Source organism: Trachymyrmex cornetzi, unplaced genomic scaffold, assembly GCF_001594075.2.
Source record: "Trachymyrmex cornetzi isolate Tcor2-1 unplaced genomic scaffold, Tcor1.1 scaffold482, whole genome shotgun sequence".
In the NCBI taxonomy this organism is placed as follows: domain Eukaryota; kingdom Metazoa; phylum Arthropoda; class Insecta; order Hymenoptera; family Formicidae; genus Trachymyrmex; species Trachymyrmex cornetzi.
Genome location: NW_017299641.1, coordinates 1,228,174 through 1,249,904, shown reverse-complemented (window position 1 = coordinate 1,249,904; position 21,731 = coordinate 1,228,174). Strand labels below are relative to the sequence as shown.

The 21,731-nt window shown below is 34.6% G+C and overlaps 1 protein-coding gene across 6 annotated transcripts; it reads right to left on the bottom strand.

Moving 5' to 3' along the window:
• Positions 1-280: 280 nt before the first annotated feature.
• pps (protein partner of snf) lies at positions 281-21,141 on the bottom strand. Of its 6 annotated transcripts, XM_018513902.1 has the most exons (17): positions 21,087-21,141; positions 20,762-21,002; positions 20,261-20,471; positions 19,532-19,667; positions 19,154-19,420; positions 18,695-18,936; positions 18,453-18,624; positions 18,064-18,360; positions 17,327-17,992; positions 16,804-17,238; positions 13,632-13,756; positions 12,516-12,832; positions 9,328-9,563; positions 8,807-9,250; positions 6,949-7,088; positions 2,407-4,971; positions 742-1,605 (listed from the first exon to the last, which is right to left on the bottom strand). In XM_018513902.1, exons 4-17 carry the CDS (start codon positions 19,656-19,658, stop codon positions 742-744), a joined length of 6,897 nt encoding a protein of 2,298 aa, XP_018369404.1. In that variant the 5' UTR covers positions 19,659-19,667; positions 20,261-20,471; positions 20,762-21,002; positions 21,087-21,141. The 6 variants fall into 6 exon arrangements, with proteins under 6 accessions (XP_018369406.1, XP_018369409.1, XP_018369404.1 ...); XM_018513904.1 differs by having other exon boundaries at positions 281-1,605; positions 20,762-21,120; XM_018513907.1 differs by having other exon boundaries at positions 281-1,605; positions 8,822-9,250; positions 20,762-21,120.
• Positions 21,142-21,731: the final 590 nt, after the last annotated feature.

Here is a 21,731-nt window from a genome sequence, read left to right as displayed (position 1 = left end):
ACTTTCAATAAGCTGTTTTTCTTTTAAAAGACACAATCGACACAAATATCGGTTTACCTTTTTTGGTATTCAATGAATAACGAAGGTAGAACGACGATACTTGTACTAATTGTATTTCGAAAAAAGGAAAGCAGTTATAGTAAAGAAATCTTTCTTGCATCTCTACATTTGATACATACTGAAAATATAGTGTTTTTCTCAACAAACGTTTATGGAAATACATACGATTTACTATAGTGTAAGTTTTCAATTTACAATCTTATTCTCATTTCCCCCCTTTTTTCTCTTTCTCTCTCTTCTCCCCCCTCCCCCCCTCATACTAATAATTTCACTCTTATATCTTTTTCGTTCATCGTATACAAGTTCCAAGCACGCACGGATATATACATAACAGAGAGAGAGATCGCTTTCTCTTCTATATATTTAAAATATAGCAAAACTCTTTTAGTAGTTTATCATTCTATTGGCTCATTTTTTCCTCTTTGCGCAAAAGAAACACAATTTCACTTCGTATAAGACAAACATTCATTGGGTAGAAAGCGAACGTAGAAAGACTATATATGTCGGAAAGTCACCATACTGCAAATCGCAGACCGCAACAATTATAGGTCTATTTTTTATCCCTGCACTAGACTGCACTAAAACTCTCTTTCTCGCTTTCGCCAAACATAGCTATCTCACTTTAAGTTCCAAAACTAGTTGTACACTAATTGAGTCACAGAAAACAGATCTTATATTGTCTTATTCGGATGGTCTTTGACCCCAGCGCGATTTTGTCCTCGGTAATCTAGTGGGTAACGACGAGCTATCACTGTCGCTCAATTTCCGTTTAACGTTCAGCACGATACCGCTTTTGGATGAAATTTTTGAGTGGGATGTCATTTTAGAGACATCTATTGTCGGCGGAGTTGATGGAAAAATGGGAAAATCTTCATCTTCAAGACCGGGCGGCTTCGGCTGCTCGGGAGTGAAATTCTTCTTGAAAGAATCCGAAGGACTTGGCTTGTATGATTTATTCGCCTCCAATGTAGGCTCCGCGGAAAGCGGGAGTGACGACAGAACTTGAGGCGATATTGGTGCGTCACTTACGGAACCAACAGGCGGCGGTGTTAAAACGAGCAAGGACGATGTTGACGATGACGACGATGACGAGGAAGAAGAGGACGGTGGTAGCGCTGGCACTACAGATTGCGCTACCGTCGCTGCCGCGACTGCAGCCAATTCTTCTTCGGCCTTTCGGATCAGATCCAGATCGCTCAAAGTACTCAATGTACTCTTGCTCTCCTTGGGAACTTCTAGCGATGCTTTCTCTGATTGACTAATCTTGGAAGAGGGCGAAGGTGAATACCTCTCCGGGTTTTGATAGAGCGCGGGTAAAAATGACGCGCCAGGCTTAGACGGAAGATAAGGATCCACTTTAGAGGATTCTTGCCGCTTGACGTTTGCCAGGATCTCTTGTAAATTCGGCGGTATAGTAATGTCCGAGACTTTATCGAGGATAGGTTGCGTGAATTTGGAAATAGGTGGCGGAGGCGTGAAAGACCGCGCGTTTGATGGACTGTAAGCTTCCTCGCAAGCGTCGGTGGGCGGATCTAGTCCTAAACCCTGAAACAGTTGTAGATGAAGATGTACAGACATATAAAGAGAGATCAACAAAGGTAGATAATGAAGGTAGAAATTCTCATGATTGATCGCGCATCAATGACGCGAGTGATTAATGGAAACAAAAGCGAGCGTATTTTCAAAAATTCATCTATATTTCACCAATTAGAAATTGTTAGGCAAATAATAGAGAAATTAACAGTTAAAATCCATTACTTTTTTTTCCCCTATTAGCTTTAATAGAAAACTTATTGAATGAATCTACAACTCTTACATTTCATAAATGTACTTTAAAAGATATCATTCGATCATTCAATAAGATTACATCTAAAGATATAGCTACTACAGATTTCTACTACGGTAATCGAATAATTGACTTGGTTATTTGAAGATGCACATATTTCTTTGGTACAGACCATTAAAAAGATCACAATTTGCGATATTATCCTTTACGACAATATAAGTGTGCAGCTATCATACCAGGACTTCATATTAAAAAAAAAAAATCAGAAAAATTTATTTATCTTCATTCTACGTTATACAAGTGTTGACTCAATTCTCTTACATGCTGCTAAATGGTCAACTTTCTCATAATGTTTGATTAGACGTGAGGCTTCTAATATCTACGACGATAAGAAACTCAAGTTCTTTCAAAGAGTAAGAACCTATAGAGCAACTTAGGAAATTAGATCGAGATGTATTGCAGTAGAATTCAAAATCAATTTTATTTATACAAGGCAAATAAAAAGACATAGTAATGCGATAACAAATTGAGGTTGCAAAAAAATAAGTGGAAATTCTCACCGGCAAAGTAGGAGTTGTTTCGTCGAGAAACGATGAGCTAATGTTCTGTATCTGTTGTCTCTGTTCCTCAATTTGTTGCTTCTGCTCCTCGATCTGCCGATTCAACTCATCCATCTTTCTTTGTAACTCTGTGGAGTTCTTGCTAGATGAAGATAAGATACCAGCGGTATTGTCAACAGTGGGCTGCAGATTGTTTATATCGTCGTCCATCTCGCCAGGGCTATATGGCTCATCTCCGTCATCGTCCAACGTGACTTTACCGGGCGATGAGGTCAGGTCGATCTTTGATGATAATTCTGGCACAATCTTGCATATCGTTGCGGTATCTATGACGCCGCGCGACATACCTATGTGTGCCTTATTCAAAGATTCCAGTGTCATTTGTGTTACTGCCGCCGGCGCTTTCTCTTTTGTCGAGTCTAACGCGGTCGCTTTGTATAACATGGGAGATGAAGAAGGTGACGGCGACAAGGTTTTCTCCTTTGGCACGCTGATTAACGGTGGAGTATAACTTCTGTCGGACGTCTTGGACGTTTTCGAAGGTATTGTTGACACAACCGACAATCGTTTCTTCTTGTTGCGAACTATAATGCCGAGAAGTAGATGTGGCCGGTGCTCCTCAAATCCCGGACCATTAAGCGGCATTAGAACTGACGGTATCGTACTCTGATTCGAGAATGGCATTATATAAAAATCCTTGATATTTTTGGAAACATTACCTACAACGCCCAAACGGCTTCTACTGTTCAGATAACTATACAGAGTTATGTAGGGAATCTTCTCTTCGTCGTTCGCAGCTGTTAATCGAATGATTAGAATCTCTTTAGAGCCGCTTCTTTTCATCTTTGAAATATAATCCCAAACGGTCTCGTGACTGATTCTACCGACAACGTCGACAGTATCTGGTAAATCGTCCATAAGATCCTTAGCGTTACCACTTACTTCTTGCGCGGTTATAAAGAATTTAGCGACATCAACCATATTAACAAAACCGCGCCAAACGGTCTGCCAACTGCCCTTCGCTGATGTTTCCTTGTCCGTCATCTGCTCTTTGTCTCTCTCGGATTCCTCATTGATATCAGGCGTCTTAATCGTAACAGTAGAGCTGGGTTCTCTGTCCGATATATCGGAATCGTTCCCATCAATCGTATTCGTTGTCGCCTCGTCTTCTATGTGCCGCCAGAGGCGGTCTTCTATCAGTTTTTCCACAGGTGGTGGGGACATCTCCTTCTTCTCTGTTTCTCTTTTATGTTCCTCTTCCCGTTTATCAATGTCCTTAGATTCTCTACTACCGCTACGATTTCTTGAACGATTGTCATTACTTTTGTGTTTGTCCTTTTCTCTCTGCCGCTCTCTCTCCCTGCTCTCCTTTCTACTCACCTTGTCTCGATCTTTGTTCCGATCTCGATCTTTATCCTTTTCTCGCTCTCTGTCACGCTTGCTTTCTTTATTCCTGCTCGATTTTCGCTCCTTGCTCTTGTCTCGCGTCTTGCTATGATCTCGATCCCGACTATGACGATGCCGACTGTGACTTCTCTCCCGTCGATCCTTACTCTTAGACTTTGCATTGTCGCGATTTCTTCCTCTCTCCTTATCCTTCTTCCTTCGATCTTCTGTGTTCTTGGATTTTTTTGTTTCCATTTGCGCCGTTAGTTTATCCTCCTTATCCTTATTCTTATCCTTCAAATCGTCAACTGTGGAACTTATGTTATCGCCGTTATTTAGTGCAGAAACGATATCTTGCACCGGAGTTTTAGGATCAACGTGATCGATTCCACCATCGTTCTCGATTATCTGTTCACCCTTGTGAGTCTTAACAACGATCGACTTGGCTTGGGCCATCAAATCCAGTTCGTTCTTCTTTATCATTTCCAGCTGATGTTTTGTCTCCTTCTCGCGCCACTCGGCTAGTTCCTGACTGGCCATCTCATCCGGACTTAATCGCACCACCGCATCCGGCGTTAATGAGTGATCCGCAATCTTTCTAAACAACGTCAGATTCTTGGTATCCTTTATGTTAAATACTAGACTCCTGTATTTCGCTTTGTATTTAGAACCGGTGTCCTTGAAATACTTGTACATCTCGAATTCTATGTTAAAAGCCAAATCGGAAATTTCCTCATCAGTTAATTTCAGATCTTTAGTTTCTTTTATACGGCTGGATAGTAATTCTGTCAGCGATTTTCGGATATTCACTCGTATAGGTTCCGTTTCTGGCTTTTTTACCGGTGTTAACTTAATTTGTTTCAATTGAGACGGTGATGACTTTGATTCTTGCTTCTTAATCGGCGTTTGCTTTGGCGAACCTGCTGATTGGATTTTCAATGGTGTCTGTGTGACGTTCTTTGACATTTTCAATGTTACAGGGTTCTTTCCTGGCGTTGTAGTGATTATCGTCTGTTTCAGCTGTGCCGATTTACTGCCCGGCGATACTTGATGCATAGAGGGAATTATTGTAATTTTCTTGTTGGGTGCTAAAACAGTTTGTTTTGATCCAGATACCTTGGTATAGATCGTCTTTGGCATATTTTGCACTTTAACTGGAGATACCTGCGTAATTTTTACCTGAAAACAATTCCCATGTCTTTCTGTTAACTTAAGATATATTTTAAAGAAATTTCTACATAATCTAGAAATTCTAAATATTTTATATTATTTTTTACCTATACTTTTATATAAGTAAACATACAAGTTATGTAAAAAAAATTCAGGATTATTTGAAAGTACTCATTAAACTGAATATAAAATATCTAATGTATGAATGTAGTAAGAAAATCAATTCTAAGTTAGAAGTCAGAGTTGTGAAGTCAGAATTTTATAAATTGATGCTTTTATTTATGGCATATTACAAGAAAACAAAAATAGCTGCAAATTTTTATGCAATGCTGATGGAAATCATTCGATTTGGAAACTTCTGCATAAATGAGATACAATCACTTATGCAGAAGTTTCCAAATCGAATGATTGACTGTGTTCAGTAAAGAGAGCTGAGATAACTTAGTAATTCTTTAATATAATTGGTTCATACTTTTAGTTCTTCGCTAGATCTAAGTGTGTAGGAACCAATTATATTAAAGAATCACGCTCACTGATCAGTTTTCTCTGTTGAATGCAGCCAATTACCGGCAGGACATTAGTTAAAAGGTGGCAACCGTAGATATAGGATGTCCCAAAATGTCTGCATTTCCTTTTAAGAAATTTTTTTTTTAACATATTGTATTCTAAGACGAAAAGCTTAATACAATAATGTCGAGGCTATAATAGTTTTTCAATTATAAGCAATTGAAATTTACGAATCACAGAACTGACGTTTTGTCATTGCTTAAGCATATATAACAAATGTTCTTGCCTTTTAACAACGTTTAAGGTCCTATGCACAATGGAAGAAATATTAAAAATAGGAATAAATATTAAGATTTCAACTTATTAGAAACCGTGTACTCCGGTGTAACTGAATTTTGATAGGTTAAAATCTTAGTCCGAATATACAATAGGTGTTTTAAGCCTTGAGCCATAAGAAATTGACCAATTACAGTCGAATGCAAGGAGAACGACCCCGGATCTACAATAGATTTTTAAACCTTAAGCCATAAGGAATAGACGAATCACAATCAATTATTTTCCTCGCATTCGACTGTAGTTGGTCAATTTCTTACGGCTTAAAGCTTAAAACACCTATTGTAGATCCGGACTAAGTGAGATTGTGATTTGTCCATTCCTTATAACTTAAGGCTTAAAAATCTATTGTAGATCCGGGGTTAATACTTATTTCTGTTTCTAATATTTCTTCCATTATGAACGGCCTTTAATAGCGTTTCCCAACAAAAAACTAGCACAACACTGAGTGCAATTATAATATAAATTAATTCATATATTTTAATAAATAATTTAACCCTTTAGTTACATTCCTCCGTTGTTATAATAATTTTATAATCTTAAAACGATTCAATTATTAACACTAAAAATATGTAAAACGATTTGTACTTAATTTCACCAGTGTTGCACTAGTTTTCGCAGTGGGAAACGCTGTAAGTTGTCATACAAACACACATTGATATTTTAAAAATAATAAGTTATATTTCTAAAATTTTTACCATATACAAGGCAAATGAACACGATTATGAATTTATTTTGAGATCTAACACATGTGTCGTAATTAAATTGATATTTTGTAATATCATATTCCGATATTATGCGTAGTAATCACAAATATAGATTCTGTATAGAAACACAGAAATAATTTCTTAATAAAAATATTGCATATTTACGTTAATTTCTCATTAAACTCTCCCGTTTTTACTTTTTTATTTATTGCATGTAATAATTTTTATGTAGAAGCAAACAAATAAACTGTTTAACAAACATAAAAAAATCGCTTCTAATTTGAGAATCAATCTTCCAATATGCTCATTAAACAATTCTTACTACACAGTATATACACTATCTGTCCTTTACGTTTCGATCTTTTTCATGATATCTTGTATAGGTATAAATTTTAATTTACTTATCTATATTGTTAGATTTATTTTATTTAACACGTACAGGTTTTCCAGATGTTTGGATCTGCGTGACGAGCTTTCCGCCTATTTGAAGTGTATTGATGTTATTAGCCTCTACTATTTCAAAAGTTGGATTATCTTTCAACCATGTTCGCAAACTGGATCTGAGAGGAGCATCTGCGCCTAAAATAATAAGTTATGTATGTCACACACGTACATAAGCAAGCGCGCAAACACATACAATTTTTTTTAGGTAAAGCTCTTCCCAAGTTTTGAAGGTGACCTTTGTTTTTTTTTTGGAACAGTATCTTTTTTTAATTTAAAAAGGTAAGGCCTACTTCGAGAAAGTTTATTGACTTATGATATAGTCCTCCAAGGTCATTTAATTGTTTAAAATTGTAGTCTTTTATTTTCTTATCAATAAACTTCAAAATCTCTCGAAGACGTTTCACTCGTCACCAGAAAAAGGATGTGTTTCCAGCATGCTGGTGCTCTTTATAATGACCACTGAATTCGAGAAATACTCAACAAAATGTTTCCCGATTGGTTAGGACAAAGTTACTCTATACCGCGTCCAGAAAGAGATCTACCATGATCCATACATTTTGTGATCAGATTGGAGGACTCGAGCGCGTTATTTAGTTCCGCATGCATTATTATTGTAACCTTGAGCTGCCCAAACGTTCTCTCCGTGAATGCGGTATAATAATTTGTAGGCAGACAATCATGATATCTAGACCCTCATTATCAAATGGTGAATTCTCGTTGATACACTTTATTTTTTATAAAGTTCCACAAGAAAACTCTACAGTTGTCAGATCCGAGAACTTGTTGTTAGTAAGAAAGGTATCATACTTTTTCTTTCTATCCAATGACTAAACATTCTTGAATTTGATGGTCATTATGAGAAGTATTATCAGTACGGGGAGCGGTGCAATTGCGCATTGTAGCAATTGCCCACTGCCAATCACAGCGACTTCTGCATAGGGAGTTTAGGTTAATTATTTTTTTTTAAAGCTGTGATTGGCTCGTGCGCAATTGGATCGTGGGCAATTGCCATACACTCATCAGTATGTACTCTAATGACGAGTGGAACATCTTCCAGAAGATTTTGAAGTTCACTAATAAGAAAATAAAAGGCTTGAACGATCGTAAATGGCTTTGAATGATTTTGGAAGACCAATATATTAATAAACTCGAATGGGCTTTTTTTATGCATTAACTAAAAAAAAAGATACTGTTTCATTTTAAAAAGTAAATGTCACCTTAAAATTTCAGAGATATCTCTACTTGAAAAAAATGTGTGTCCATAAAATGTCTCCCACGAAATAGAGCAAGGACTATGGCATACAAAGAAACTTAAGCAATAAAACGTAAGCAGTAAGAGAATTGGCTAATCACAGTAGAGACCATGAGTTCGTAAAGTAAGCAGAAACAATTCCAACATGTTTATTTTCTTACTTAAGTTTCTTTCTTGTTTAAGTTTATCTATGTACAATGGCTTTAGATTTTTTACTTAAAACATTTTACTTTCAAATAATAAACAGTTCGAGAGATAGTAGAAAAATTATAAACACCCTGTATGTGCACGCGTATGTGCATGCATATGTAATGGAGTCCGTCTATTCTGAACGAACTCCCTTCTTATTCTCAATTTTCTTTTGAATTCTTACTAATATTATCTAATGATAAATATGCAAAATAAAATATACCTACAAACAATTTATAGAAACAAAGCAAGTGAAAAACAAAAGATATCGCGTTTGCTATGATTCCACGTGATTACATAGAAAATGAATAATGAAATAGCAACGCACAAGAAATTAAATTTCTAAAAAAAATTGAAACAAAATAGAGGAATTTAAACAGTTTTAATATTTAATCATGTATGATTTACTTACCAGTAAGAACTTTACCAGTTTTTTTATCAAAGACTACTACTCTAGTCTCGTGTTTTGCCTTCGTAGTTTCTGACGTAGATAATTTTGCAGACTTTATATTTGATCCAGATGGCACGGGTTTGTCCTTAGTTAAAGTTTCCTGAGCATGTGCAAGAATACACGCATCTGAACAATAAATGCTAGAATTTCTGGCTTCTTTCTTACAAACAACACATTGCATTGTGCTGGAAGCTGAAGCAATACTGTGGTCAATGGAAGAACTTGACGGAGATATTTCTTTCGGTAACACATCTTGCGATAATGAATTTTCACCCATTGATTCGACTTTTGCTTTTTGTTTTCCGGGTAGTGATTGCAAATTTGACTTTATCTTTTCTTCTTCGGCTTTCTTTTTTAGACAATTCGGACAAACCCACTCTATACCTTTCTCCTCCATTTGTTGACCTATCATACATTTGTATAAAATAGATATTATATAACATAAATTAAAATAAATATTTTCTCTCGTCATATATACTTACCCATAGCTTTACTGACGTGTACACATTTTCCATGGAACCAGTCTTCACAAACATCACAGCATATCATAAATCGATTGTTATGTGGCCGTTTGCAGATACACCATAATCGATCCGGATCATCTTCCGAATCTGAATTATCTTCCTCATCATCTTCGTCATCTTCTTCTTCTTCATTTACTACTTGTTCCGTTTTGAATTCATCCTTGTTATGTAACTGTTGTTGAATTGATATCTGACTGTATGTTAAAAAAATTATTATATTTTAATCAAAAGTATCAAAGTAGCAACGATGTTTAAAGGTTCATCTACAATGGGCAGTAGCAGTAGCGATAAGGCTGTAAGACACGTTAGGAGTAAGCTGATTTTCGGGTATAATAGAACATAAAGTAAGTCCGTAAACAACAACAGAATAGAACGTAGGAAATGGATTTCAACCATTCACTTACGGACTTACTTTACGGCCCATTATACTGGAAAATTAGCTTGCTTCCGATGAGTCTTACAGCCTTACCACTACTGCTACCGCCCATTGTAGATGATGCTTAAGACGTAGAACACGGGTCGCAGGTCGCAAAACTAGAAACTAACTTAATATATTTTAATTATAATAGGTTGTAGAACGCAGAACGTAGGATACAGAAAGTTGGGTGAGCTTCCACTTTCGCGTCCTGTATCCTACGTATTGCGGTCTACGATCTGAAATACGTTTCATTTACGATCTGCATTTTGCATCTTATGTAGATCGGGCTTTAGTAATACTGACAATATGCATTAATATTTTTAGTATTTTTTCAACCACACGATCAGTTATTGACGATATACGTATTTTATTTTAGTTTTACGTACATTATCTATTGTACTGTGACATACTGTGACATGGATCCTAATAAAGCGATACTGATGCTTGAGAATCAAAATCCAGATTATCATTAGTACTCTATGTCAATCTATCAATATTAACTGCACAAGATCAGTAATATCGTCAGTATTTATTAATACTGGCAGTATTATTGATTGTGTAGTGACGCCTTAATATTTATTTACGTTATTTGAGAACCATATATTTATACTAACTATAGAAATCAATGCCTTAAACGGTCTAGCTGGATCTTAAATGCTTGTACAATTCTGTGTAAATTTATATACTGCGTACGTAGTCCTTCGAAACACGCGCCGAAATGATATTTCGGTTTTGAAACGCTAACTCTACTAAACTACCGCAGTAATATCACGAATTAAATTGACTAGCAATTTTAGTCAATTTAACAATTTGATGCTTTTCCGCATCTTCGAACGATCTTAACCCTAACACGCCTCTGTTATTTTTGGTTACCTTCCCGGCCACACCAAGGTCTGTGAAGCCCTGCAACTTTGTCGTGCTATATCTTTGAACAGAATACGTCCTTTTTAGCTCAAAATGTGAAATGTATAACTCGAAATCAGACGAAGACAGATAAATATGAATCAAATAAATAATATTTTATTTTCAATTAATTACAATACTTCAAAGAAATTTTATTGGAAAAATTCGCAAAAAATGACTACCTTGGATAAAAAATTCTCAAATTTTTAAATTTAATGTTCCAGCAAAAACCCGTAGGATTTTTTTAGTTGACCCTTTGGATTAATAAAAAAATAGTACGATTGAATCGCTCAAAAAAGTAAAATTATTTAAACTATCGAAAATCGAAATTTTTGAAAAATCTACATATTATAAGTTTACAACTAATAAATAAAATTTTATTATTTGAACAATATAAAATGGTAGATATAGGATTAAACATGTATAAATATTATTATAGTATATACAATTAAGTTCATTAGGATTTAGTTTAGAGGATGATGCAATAAAGCGTGATTTACACGGGCGACTTTTATTCGCTAGAAGCCGCGTCTAGTGACGTCATTAATTCGCCAGCGATTCTCTCGACTCTACTGCTATTCGCTTGAAGTAAGCTTCTTAATGCGTCAGCGAATTCGCTGATGAAAGCTTGTACACGCTTGGTTTTTATTCGCTATAAGCGACTAAAATTTTGAAGTCGCAGCGTTGAGTGATCGCTAGTGATCAAGCGAATAGTCGGGCACAAAGCACAACAGCGGCTCGAAGTATGTCATTCGATGACATGATTATTCTGTGATGCTTATGGTCTGAGTGGCCGAGACGGTCCGGAAAAATTCGTCTTTTTACGTTGACGACTTAAAAATTCGCTTTGGAAGAGCAGCAAGAAGCTAGCGACAAGCCAGCGTCAAGCTAGTGACAAGCGTCGAAAGCGGTATTCGCCGCGAGTATACGCTAACAAGAGCAAACCCGCATCTAAAAGAAGTTTTTAGTAGCGAATTCACTATGACGTCATTAGACGCGGCTTCTAGCGAATAAAAGTTGCTCGTGTAAATCACGCGCTTAAAGCAATACATCCGCTCCGGCCGAACGATCTCCGAAGACTGACAGAGATCATAAAATTTCTACTATTTATTATATTGAAATAATTCTTTTTAATCCTACATTCTCGTGTACTTACTTTTATACTATCCGAAACTCAGTAAACGTATATTTAATAAAAAATAAAGAGATACCCAGAACGCTGAAAACTTACAAGCTAGTCACATGTGGGTCCCAAGTACTCTCTTTGAACTTTCGTGTATTCTTACATCGAAAATAACGCAAAAAAAAAAATACCCTTGCAAGCTTATCATATCTATGGACAGTTAAAGTTTTTTTTCAGCCTTAATCCGGATCTTCAAATTATATTATAAAAAAAAGTTAAGCAATGTAAAAAATTGCATAGGGTACGTTGGACCCAAGAGTGGTTGGCTAGAGTTAATAATGCTGAGTGACATATCAAAATCTATAAATAATTAATTCTTATTGCGAAAATATTACCTTGACCGGGAGTCGAACCCGGATCTTTTGCTTTTCGGGCGAGCGTCCTAAGTCTTTAGATCACCGAGGCCTGAGATCTAAAGGCTTAAGACGCTCGCCCGGAAAGCAAGAGAGATATATAGATATATATAATAGATAATAGATTTTATATTAAATAAAAATATATTTATAATAATCTGTCAAACCATATAAAAAATTTTTTATTTTAAGATAATAATATATGAAATATACGCTCTTGTGCAACAGATTTACATAAAACTATTTGTTACTGCATCCAAATCTTCGACTTATAATATAGTATACTTACGTAAGCTTCTGCATTTTCTTTGTAGGTTCGGGATTTGTCTGCGGCACCTCGATTTTTTCTTGCAACCGTTTACTTCTGGTGGCAGGTGCTTCGATAGGTGGTAACTTAATCACACGATTACCTCGAATGATTTGAATAGTCTCTTTATCGTCCTTTGAAGATTTTTTGCTTGTTTCTTTCGACACATTTGTTTGTACCGTTGATGTTGTCTCTGTTAATTTAGAATCTTGTTCAGGTGATATTAATGTAGGCATAAGCATGCTACCCGATGCCAATGATTCTGGTATCACTCGTGGCTTGGGATCACTTAGTGTAGACTGTAAGCAACAAAAAATCCTTTAGGAATAAAATCCTAATTATCTTATAAAACAATTATGTTGTTTTAAGCTGGGTCCCTCGACATTCAAAAATCAAAGGCACTGAGATAGCTGACCAGCTAGCAAAAATTGACTGATATTCGAACCGAAGTTGGCGTTCAGTGTGTTACAGTTTAGATAGGACAAAGATCAAGAACTACTTACGAGAAAACTGTATCTTAATTTCTGAAGAGAAAAAATAAAGTATAGAAGTAAGACTTTACTAGAAGATTCGCCTAGTAGAGAACCTAATTAATAGCATAAAATTGCTAACGAAAAGGTAACGCCAGGTTGGTAGTGCAATTGTTAATGAGGCATAGCACCATCAATTATCACAAGTATAAGTTTCTATTATATACTCAATTGTAGGTGAGATTGAGACTAATCTCCACATCCTCAGTCGATATTTAGCATATCAAAACATATCAAAACATTTTAAGATAACCCTACACGATTAATAATACTGACAGTACGCACTAATATTTTTAGTATTTTTACAACCTTACATGATCAATATTCTTGACAATATATTTCACTTTAATTTTACGTACAATATGTATTGCACTGTGACATATATTGTGACATGGATCCTAATAAAGCGATATTGATGCTCGAGAAAAATCTAGATCATCATCAGTATTCTACGTCAATCCATCAATATTGACCACATTCGATCAATAATAATGTCAGTATTTGTTAATAATAATAACAGTATTATTGACTGTGTAGGATCACCTTTAAAATACACAAATACACTTACATGTTCAGCTAAATCGACTCCAAGTTCCTCTTGTAACAATAATGCTTCGGCAAGTAATTCTTCTTCATGTTTGCTAGCTTCCATTTCTAAAGTAGCCAATAAATGTTCTTCTCCTTCAATTCCAACTTAAACAAGTACATATAAAATGCTTTTAATAATTATTATTCTAACATAATTTTTAAAACATAGATAGAAAGAGAGAAAGAAAAAAAAGGGAACAAGACAGAGATTTTCCAAAATAATAAATCACGAATTGACATTTGGTGGGACAAGATCAATTTATAGTGAATTACATTTCGTTACTTCATGTAACTACAAATTTACGCACTCTATTTTTCACAAGTTCATATACGTATATAAAATTAAATTTCAACGATGATAGAAATCAAAATTCGATATTCTAATATTAAAACTATAATATCAACTTCTTACATCTGAAAATTACCAACTCCTTGCATCTGAAAACTACGTGCATCAATATCAATAACAAAATTATTATTAATAGATGTAAGAAATAAGCGCACTCTTTACACATACCTCATTATATAGGGTATGGAAAAAGTATCGGGATCCTGGACTATCTCGAGAAAAATAAGTTTTACAAAAAATATTTCAATTAAAAATTGTAGGGTTTTAAGTAATGCATTACATGGCAATGTGAGTGTGACCATGTATAGTATTGTTCAGGTTACATAAAAATCATTTTAAAATTTTGAAATAGAAGTTCCCATTTTTCATTACATCTTTGTATATAGCTGACTTCAAAAACTTTTCAAAACACTATAATAAAGTTAGCTTTCATTAAGAACTTTTCGAGTTATGAGACTTGAGAAAGTTACAGTACCATCGATATCAGTATTTTTCAAGATGACCTAATAACAACTGATTGCGACATAAGTCAAGAGGTGCATTGCGAGTTATGCATGAAGCGCATGATGCATCTTTTGTCCTTGTTGTTCACCAAATAATAAAGAAAGATAAAATGATACAGCATGCGCTTCATGCGTTACTTGAAATGCACTCAAGGTCAAGGTGGTTCACATCGAGGTAACTCTAACCAACATTCAAAGATTTTAGCCGTCAGTCGGACATTTTGGATAATGTTAACCCTTAGTACGCATCTTAGTTTTCGGCACCCTTACTACACATGTTCGATCATTCGTGTCCTGGATTAATTTTCATCGCTTTTACAAGTATACATAAATTATTAAACATTTTTACATATATTTTGACATCTTTAGAAAGTATCTGTACAATTATATGTGTATAACAAATTGTAGATAAAATATTATAACTAAATATAGTTAACAAAATGAGAAAAATGCACTGTTTCATATAAAAATGTAAAACTCTGTGAAACAAAAATGTTTACAGGAAAAATAAAGTTCAATATCTTAAAATTGATATTTTAAACTACAACAACAAAAAAATAATTTAAGTGTCGGCTGTCCAAAAAGTTTAGTTATTGAGTAACCTGAAAATTATATTTTTTTAATATGCATGAATAACTATAAATTGAAGATATATTGCATTTACATTTTAAACAATGCATCTTATTATTGCAATTGTGTTAAAAACTTATAATTTATTGGGAAAATGTTCTTTATAACATTACAAACAGCATAATATATAATATTACTGACAACGTTTAACACAAAGGTGCCAAAAATCATGTTTACTAAGCTAATATATTGTTCTAGGGTTAAATTCTTTTTTTAATAATTTGTGAAATATTCCCGCAATACAACCGAGAATTAGTTTAAAATAAAGAAAAAAAATAAATTTTTGAATTACAAAAAATATATATTCTATACACACATTGGGTCATATGTGATCCAGAGATGAATTTCGTGAGTTATGCCAGTTAAAGGATACGCACAAATTGAAGCCGGCAATGCACAAAACTTATTCTCTAGATGCCAAATTTTTTTTAGCAATAGAAATGTACAGGACACGAATGACCCAAAGGTATGTATTAAGAATATCGATAATGTAACTTTCAAGCTCCAAAATTTCAAAAGTAATAAAAAATAACTTTATTATAACATCTTAAAAAACTCTCAAAGTCAGCTACATGAATATGCAATAAAAAGTTAAGGTTCTCCCATTTTAACATTTCAAAGTGATTTTTACATGATTTTAACAACATTCAAGATCACATTCACATTGCCATATAAGTCGTTACTTAAAACAACTACATTATTAATTTAAATATGCTTTTATATATATATTTTTCAAGACAAGATCCTGGTACTTTTTCCATATCCTATTTATAATTATATGAAATATAAAAAATTAAAAAGTAGAAAGAATAAAATGGTATAACAAAATGATATAAAAACCAATTCTTTCCTCCGTTCTTTATCATATTTACTAATGAGAGAGAGAGAGAGAGAGAGAGAGAGAGAGAGAGAGAGAGACGGGGGGGAAGAAGCAGAAAGAAAATAGAGAGTGAATGGAAGGGAAGAAGAGACTAGAGAGGAAAGAAGAGAAAAAGAAACAAAGCGAGGTAGAGGGGAAGAGATGTTTTAAAAAATAGATAACAATCCATACAAGATGAAGAAAGCCTGAAGTAAGGTAAATTTAAATTAAAGATGGGGGAATACATTTATCATTACAAAGAGAAAGATACACGCATATATTTTTATCAGTAGAGGATATTTTGAAAATAAAACTTTTATTACTTTAGACAACATAATTTCAAATATAATAGGAGGGGAAGGGGGGCGGGGGGTAAAAGGAGCAACATCATAAATTAAATAATACTCTCTAATGAAGCAGTATGATGCTAGAGACAGCAATATAAAATATAAAATTCATATATTACATATACATTACGATCAATAATATTGTACGAGTATATTACATGATTTGACAATATAAAGAATAAAATGTTAATTTTACTAATAAAATTATAATATGAACAAATTAAGGAATTGAATGAACAAAAGTACAAAATATATTGCAATACACTTATTAAAATAGCATTACGTAATATTTATAAAAATAAGAAAAAATAGAACAATAATAGTATATACAAGAAATTCTCCATTGCAAAATATGAACAGAAGTAATAAACAATAGTTTTTTAAAAACTATTTGAAAATAAATAACAAATTGGTATTGAGAAAACGATATTACAAAATCAGTTTAATATAAGGCTTAATTTTACCTGTATCTAACGATGGTTGCAATTCTTCAGTCGAAGACGTCTTGGTTTCTGATTTTTGTTCATTTTCACTTCCTGGCATTATACTACTGTTACTTCCGTCGAGGTTTAATTGCGGTTCTGGCTGAATAGACTGTTCAGAAGTATTAAATATTGTCTTCTTATTAGAAAGATTAGAAGTATTCTGCACAACATTTGAAGCAGCAGAGATGCCGATATTTAATGAAACGGCCGTGGAAATATAACCAGTTGGCGATTCAGATGCAGATATTGCTGTTGCAAAAGACGTAGGCAGAGTCATAGTTGTTGCAGCATTATCTACAACTTTCCCGTCATTATTCGAACTCACGCGTCGAATTATATCTGGTGTTGAGAAAAGCGCGGGACCTAGAGTATCGCCCGGAGCCTTTCGGTTATCTCTTTTAAGCTTCTTTGCATCTGTAAAAAATATTTTAGAAATATAATTTAATGTATAAAACTCACTTTGATTCGCTCTTGAGTGGTAACGAAGTAAAGAAATACTAACTATCTAATGTCTTGATCTCTATAGGTTTTGCGGAATTTTCTTCCCCCTTCAAAATTGATTCTATACTGGTGTCAGATTTTCTCTTTTCCCTCTTTATATCACTAGGCTTGATTTTTATCGGCGTGTTGCTGATAGAAAAAACTGTTTTCAATTGTTGCTGTATTGGCGAGCTTTGGTTTGCACTTTGTTGTTGTGTCACAGACTGTTGTGACGCGAGTTGTTGCGTCAATACTGCCTTTACTGGAGAAACCTGCGCGTTCGAACTCACCGTTTTAGACGCTATTGGTAGTTGTAGCAATTTCCCATCTTTGGTCGTAAAAAATTTTGTACCCGCTGAGTTTACAAACTTTTCCTTAGAAATCAATAGGGTCTTTTTAAGACCGACATTTTTTAATTCATTCGGTTTCATCGGAACTTGTTTTTGAATAAAAGTAACCTTCTGATTACTTCTTCCTTGACCAGGTTTGGTCAATATCATATCACCCTTAATCATATTGGTATTAATTAAATTTGCTTTCACTTGATTTGTTGTTTGTAGTATTTTCTCATATGCCGGTGGCGATTCTTGAAGCACAGATGAAGACACTTCTGTAAGCTGCAATTCTTCCTTTTTCTTTCCACAGAGTGTCTTGACTTGTCTCTTATTCTTAGTAGGGCTAAATCTCTCTAATAATTGAAAAATAATGTTATTTTCGTCGTTACAAAATCAAATATTTTCCAATAAATTAATTACACACCCGATTTGTCGTCTTTTTCAGGAGTTTTCATTGCATTAACGGCAGCAGCCATCTCCATATCCAATCGCCGCACCTGTTCCATATCCAGTTGCTTATTTTGACCTCTCCTTCGAGCAGCCGTCATGCTACCACCTCTTGTAGTAAGACCTTTTCGTCCTCCTCGAGCTCTAGCATTACTTCTCTTACGTAGACCAAAATCTGAATCGTTATCATTATCAGATGGTTCTGATTCCGAAGATTCTGTAGACGATTCTGTGATATCATTTTCTTCTTCTTCCTTGTTATTTTTGGTTTGTACTGTAAACATGATTATAATAACACTTTGCCATTATTATATTAATATAAAGAATATAGTTGGTATAGTTAAAAAAAAATTATTAAAATGATACATTTAGTTATTCCTTGATGAACATTTGTTATACTTCTCGACACTGAATGCCCTGACAATTTAGGAGTCCCAATAACGCCTGTATTGGTTCTAGAAGGTCCAGTTGTATTTGGTGATGTAGATACAATCGTTTTACGTATTGATCTATTCATCTGTTTGCTTTGCAACGATATCTATAATACAGGAATTAAATAATTAGTAACAATATTGTTTACTATACATATATATAATAATTAAATTTATATCCTTTACAGTATTCTTAACCCCAACATTGTCCATGTCATTAATGGATGGTGACATAACAATAGCTCGAGGAGAGGATGATTGATGTATATATTGTATATCGTTGGATTCAGATAAATCATCAATAATTGGTAAGGGATCCCTTGGCACAGGATCGTTGGGTGACAATCTGCTTGTGTAACAATGGTCCAGCTGTATATTATATCGCATAGTATTCTGTAACTCTTCTATTGATAACATATCTAAAAAGAATTAATACATACAGAAGTTGCATGGATTAACTATAAAATCAGAAATAAAAATTAAATTTGCGCAATATCTCAAGCTTTGTATTGACAGTAATAATAAAATTTGCAAAAAAGTTGATAATGTAGACAAAAACTTTTTTATCATTGCAATTATAAGACTGGAATAAAAAAGTGAAAAAAAGAAATATATATATATATATATATAAAATACCAAGCATCGCAGTAACATTTTCTCCAAGTATCTGCTTTGCCTCTTCACTTTGCAGAGCTGTTTCTAATCGTTCCAACTGTTCTGGATCCATCTCCATAAAAGGATCTACCAATCCACCTGGATCGGTACTGACATTTGTGCTTACTGAGCTTGTTGTAGAATGAGCAAATGTCGGTGGATCTACTGTCAAGGTTATATCTCCATTTTCAGTATCTGTATCGGCTTGTCCTAATCTTACCACACTAACATTAGCACTTGATTGATTCACTGAAATGACGATTCAGCTATTATTGCACGTCATGCATTATTCATTTATGTCAATCCTTCACAAGACATTATTATATATTTTACTTTACTAACTTGCTTGCAATTGCTTACTTATCAAGTTTTGTAGAGTCGCTTGATCAACAGATATTATCCCATCATCATTGACAACAATGATTAACGTATCATCCTTTTTCTCAGAATTGCTTTCCTGGGGCTCAATGACATATGAACTAGACATTCTGTTTGCCTGAAAAGCAAATTTTTTTTTTTATATATATGCATACTTTTATCTTTTGTTTCCATAAAGGATTTTAGTAACGCAATAAATGCTGCCAGTATTACAATGGACACAAACACAACAGTTTAACGAGTACATGTTATTCCAGATTTATCAAGGACTTACTTCAATCAAAGACAAAAATTATAATTCGTTTACTCATTATTGTACCTGCTGAATGCATCCATTCATTCAAAAGTTTTAACCAAAATTACAACTAATTAATCTAGCACGATTCACTGAATCATCGACTGACAGGGAGAGTTTACTAATTTTGATTCACTATTAAATGTGCACTCAATAAAGTCATAGGTTATACATTCCGATGTATATTGCTAATATTCAGAATCAGTATTTTGCATTTTATAGATTTTCAATATTGGCAGTGTATATCAGCTTTAGATGATTCAATAGGGCTATATTCCAAAATATTCTTTCTGAAGAAAATTTTACTTCAAGTATACAGTATATGTACAGAATATTACAATGAGTAAAATTTTCCTCGGAGGACGAATCTTTTTGGAATCTAATTCCCTTCCTAGAGAACGTAAGGTTATGATTACCTGGAAGCGTAATTGTACAAATGTGCCCCAAAAGTTTCACAAAATTGTCCTTGTTGATCAATAGCATCACAACGTTGTATGTATTCTCGGACACTGCACGGCCATATTGATGGAAACACGTTATGCTCCGGCATCAAAATTCACCTGTCGACAGCATCCACGCCGTAATCGTGAAAACCAGCAATGACTACACTGCAACGATACCGTTTTTCTGTACATAAAAAAGAAGCGGAAATGAGGCAGAAATTTGGCGATTGGAAATATCACGATCGAGTGGAAAGTCGTTGTATCACTTTACATTGCTGAGACGCGGAGCGAGTAACGAAAGCGGCAGCGAGGAATCAATAAGCGTGCTTCGAAGCAATCGCCTTCCTAGCAAGTAAACAACGGTACAATACCGCCAAACGCTATCGAGCGAGCGGCCATTTTGTTTGACCTGCGTTTGATATCGTCGATCGGTGGTAGCCATAATAATAACCGTGCAGTTGCGTTGCAGCTTACCCGTTGCGCTCCCTCGCCGTCGTCAACTCATTCCTCGCGAATGAACCCTCGATATTATTTCCTTATACGATGACGATACAATTTCCTTGTACAAAGCCTTCCGCTCAAAGTTCCACATTCATCAATCTCGATGATTTACCGCATCATCCGTCGGATGGGCCGATTACGCAGATATATACGTAGGTACATATGCATGCCATGACATATATACGTTGTGCGTCGTGCACGGTGCATTGCGCAACTAGGGGATCAATTGAAAATTGGGTGAAAAATGAACAAATACACTAAAATATTTCATCAGTTAACACACAGCGAATTTGCTCACTTTTGCAATTTTCACCTCATTTCAAGAGATTTTAATACACTATCGATCACAATGGTTCAGCGTTCAGTTTGAACGCTTTCAGCGCTTCAGTTCCATCCCTGTTTGATTAAAGGCCCGTCTACAATACACGGAGTAAGAAGTAAGAGTAAGAAATTGACCAATCACAGTCGATTATTCTTCTCACATTCGACTGTGATTGGTCAATTTCTTACTCTTACTTCTTACTCCGTGTATTGTAGATGGGCCTTTACGTTGAAAGCCGAAAGCCGTAAGAAATTGGCCAGTCACAATTGAATATGAAAAAAATAATTGGCTACGATTGGTTAATTTCTTATAGCTTAAGACTTCTGCACATTGGATGCGGAAATGCTTACCGTACGGCAAAATATAACGCAGTAGCCAATAGTCAAGTAGCCAATGAACATGTTAAGATACCAGGGGCTCTATTCTTGAAAAGAAACGTATACGAAAGTCTAGGGAAATACTATAGTATATATTAGAGTGGTATATATTAGAGTCCTAGATTTATCAGAGAGGCGCAACCGGTGTTATGCATTCTGATTCGCTGTTGCAATCTAACCAATTGCGTGACTTGGCAGCCATTTATAGTACTAGTGACATATTTCTATTTCATTTTATCCTATA

Bases quoted from the DNA above. Each gene is read 5' to 3' on its own strand.
- pps (XM_018513902.1), bottom strand. From the start codon at position 19,658: ATGTCTAGTTCATATGTCATTGAGCCCCAGGAAAGCAATTCTGAGAAA. The intron at 17,993-18,063 runs GTGTGTAATTAA...TTCAATTATTAG, and splicing joins TGAAAAAGACGACAAATCGG to AGAGATTTAGCCCTACTAAG. The intron at 13,757-16,803 runs GTAAAATTAAGC...TACTTGTTTAAG, and splicing joins GCAACCATCGTTAGATACAG to TTGGAATTGAAGGAGAAGAA.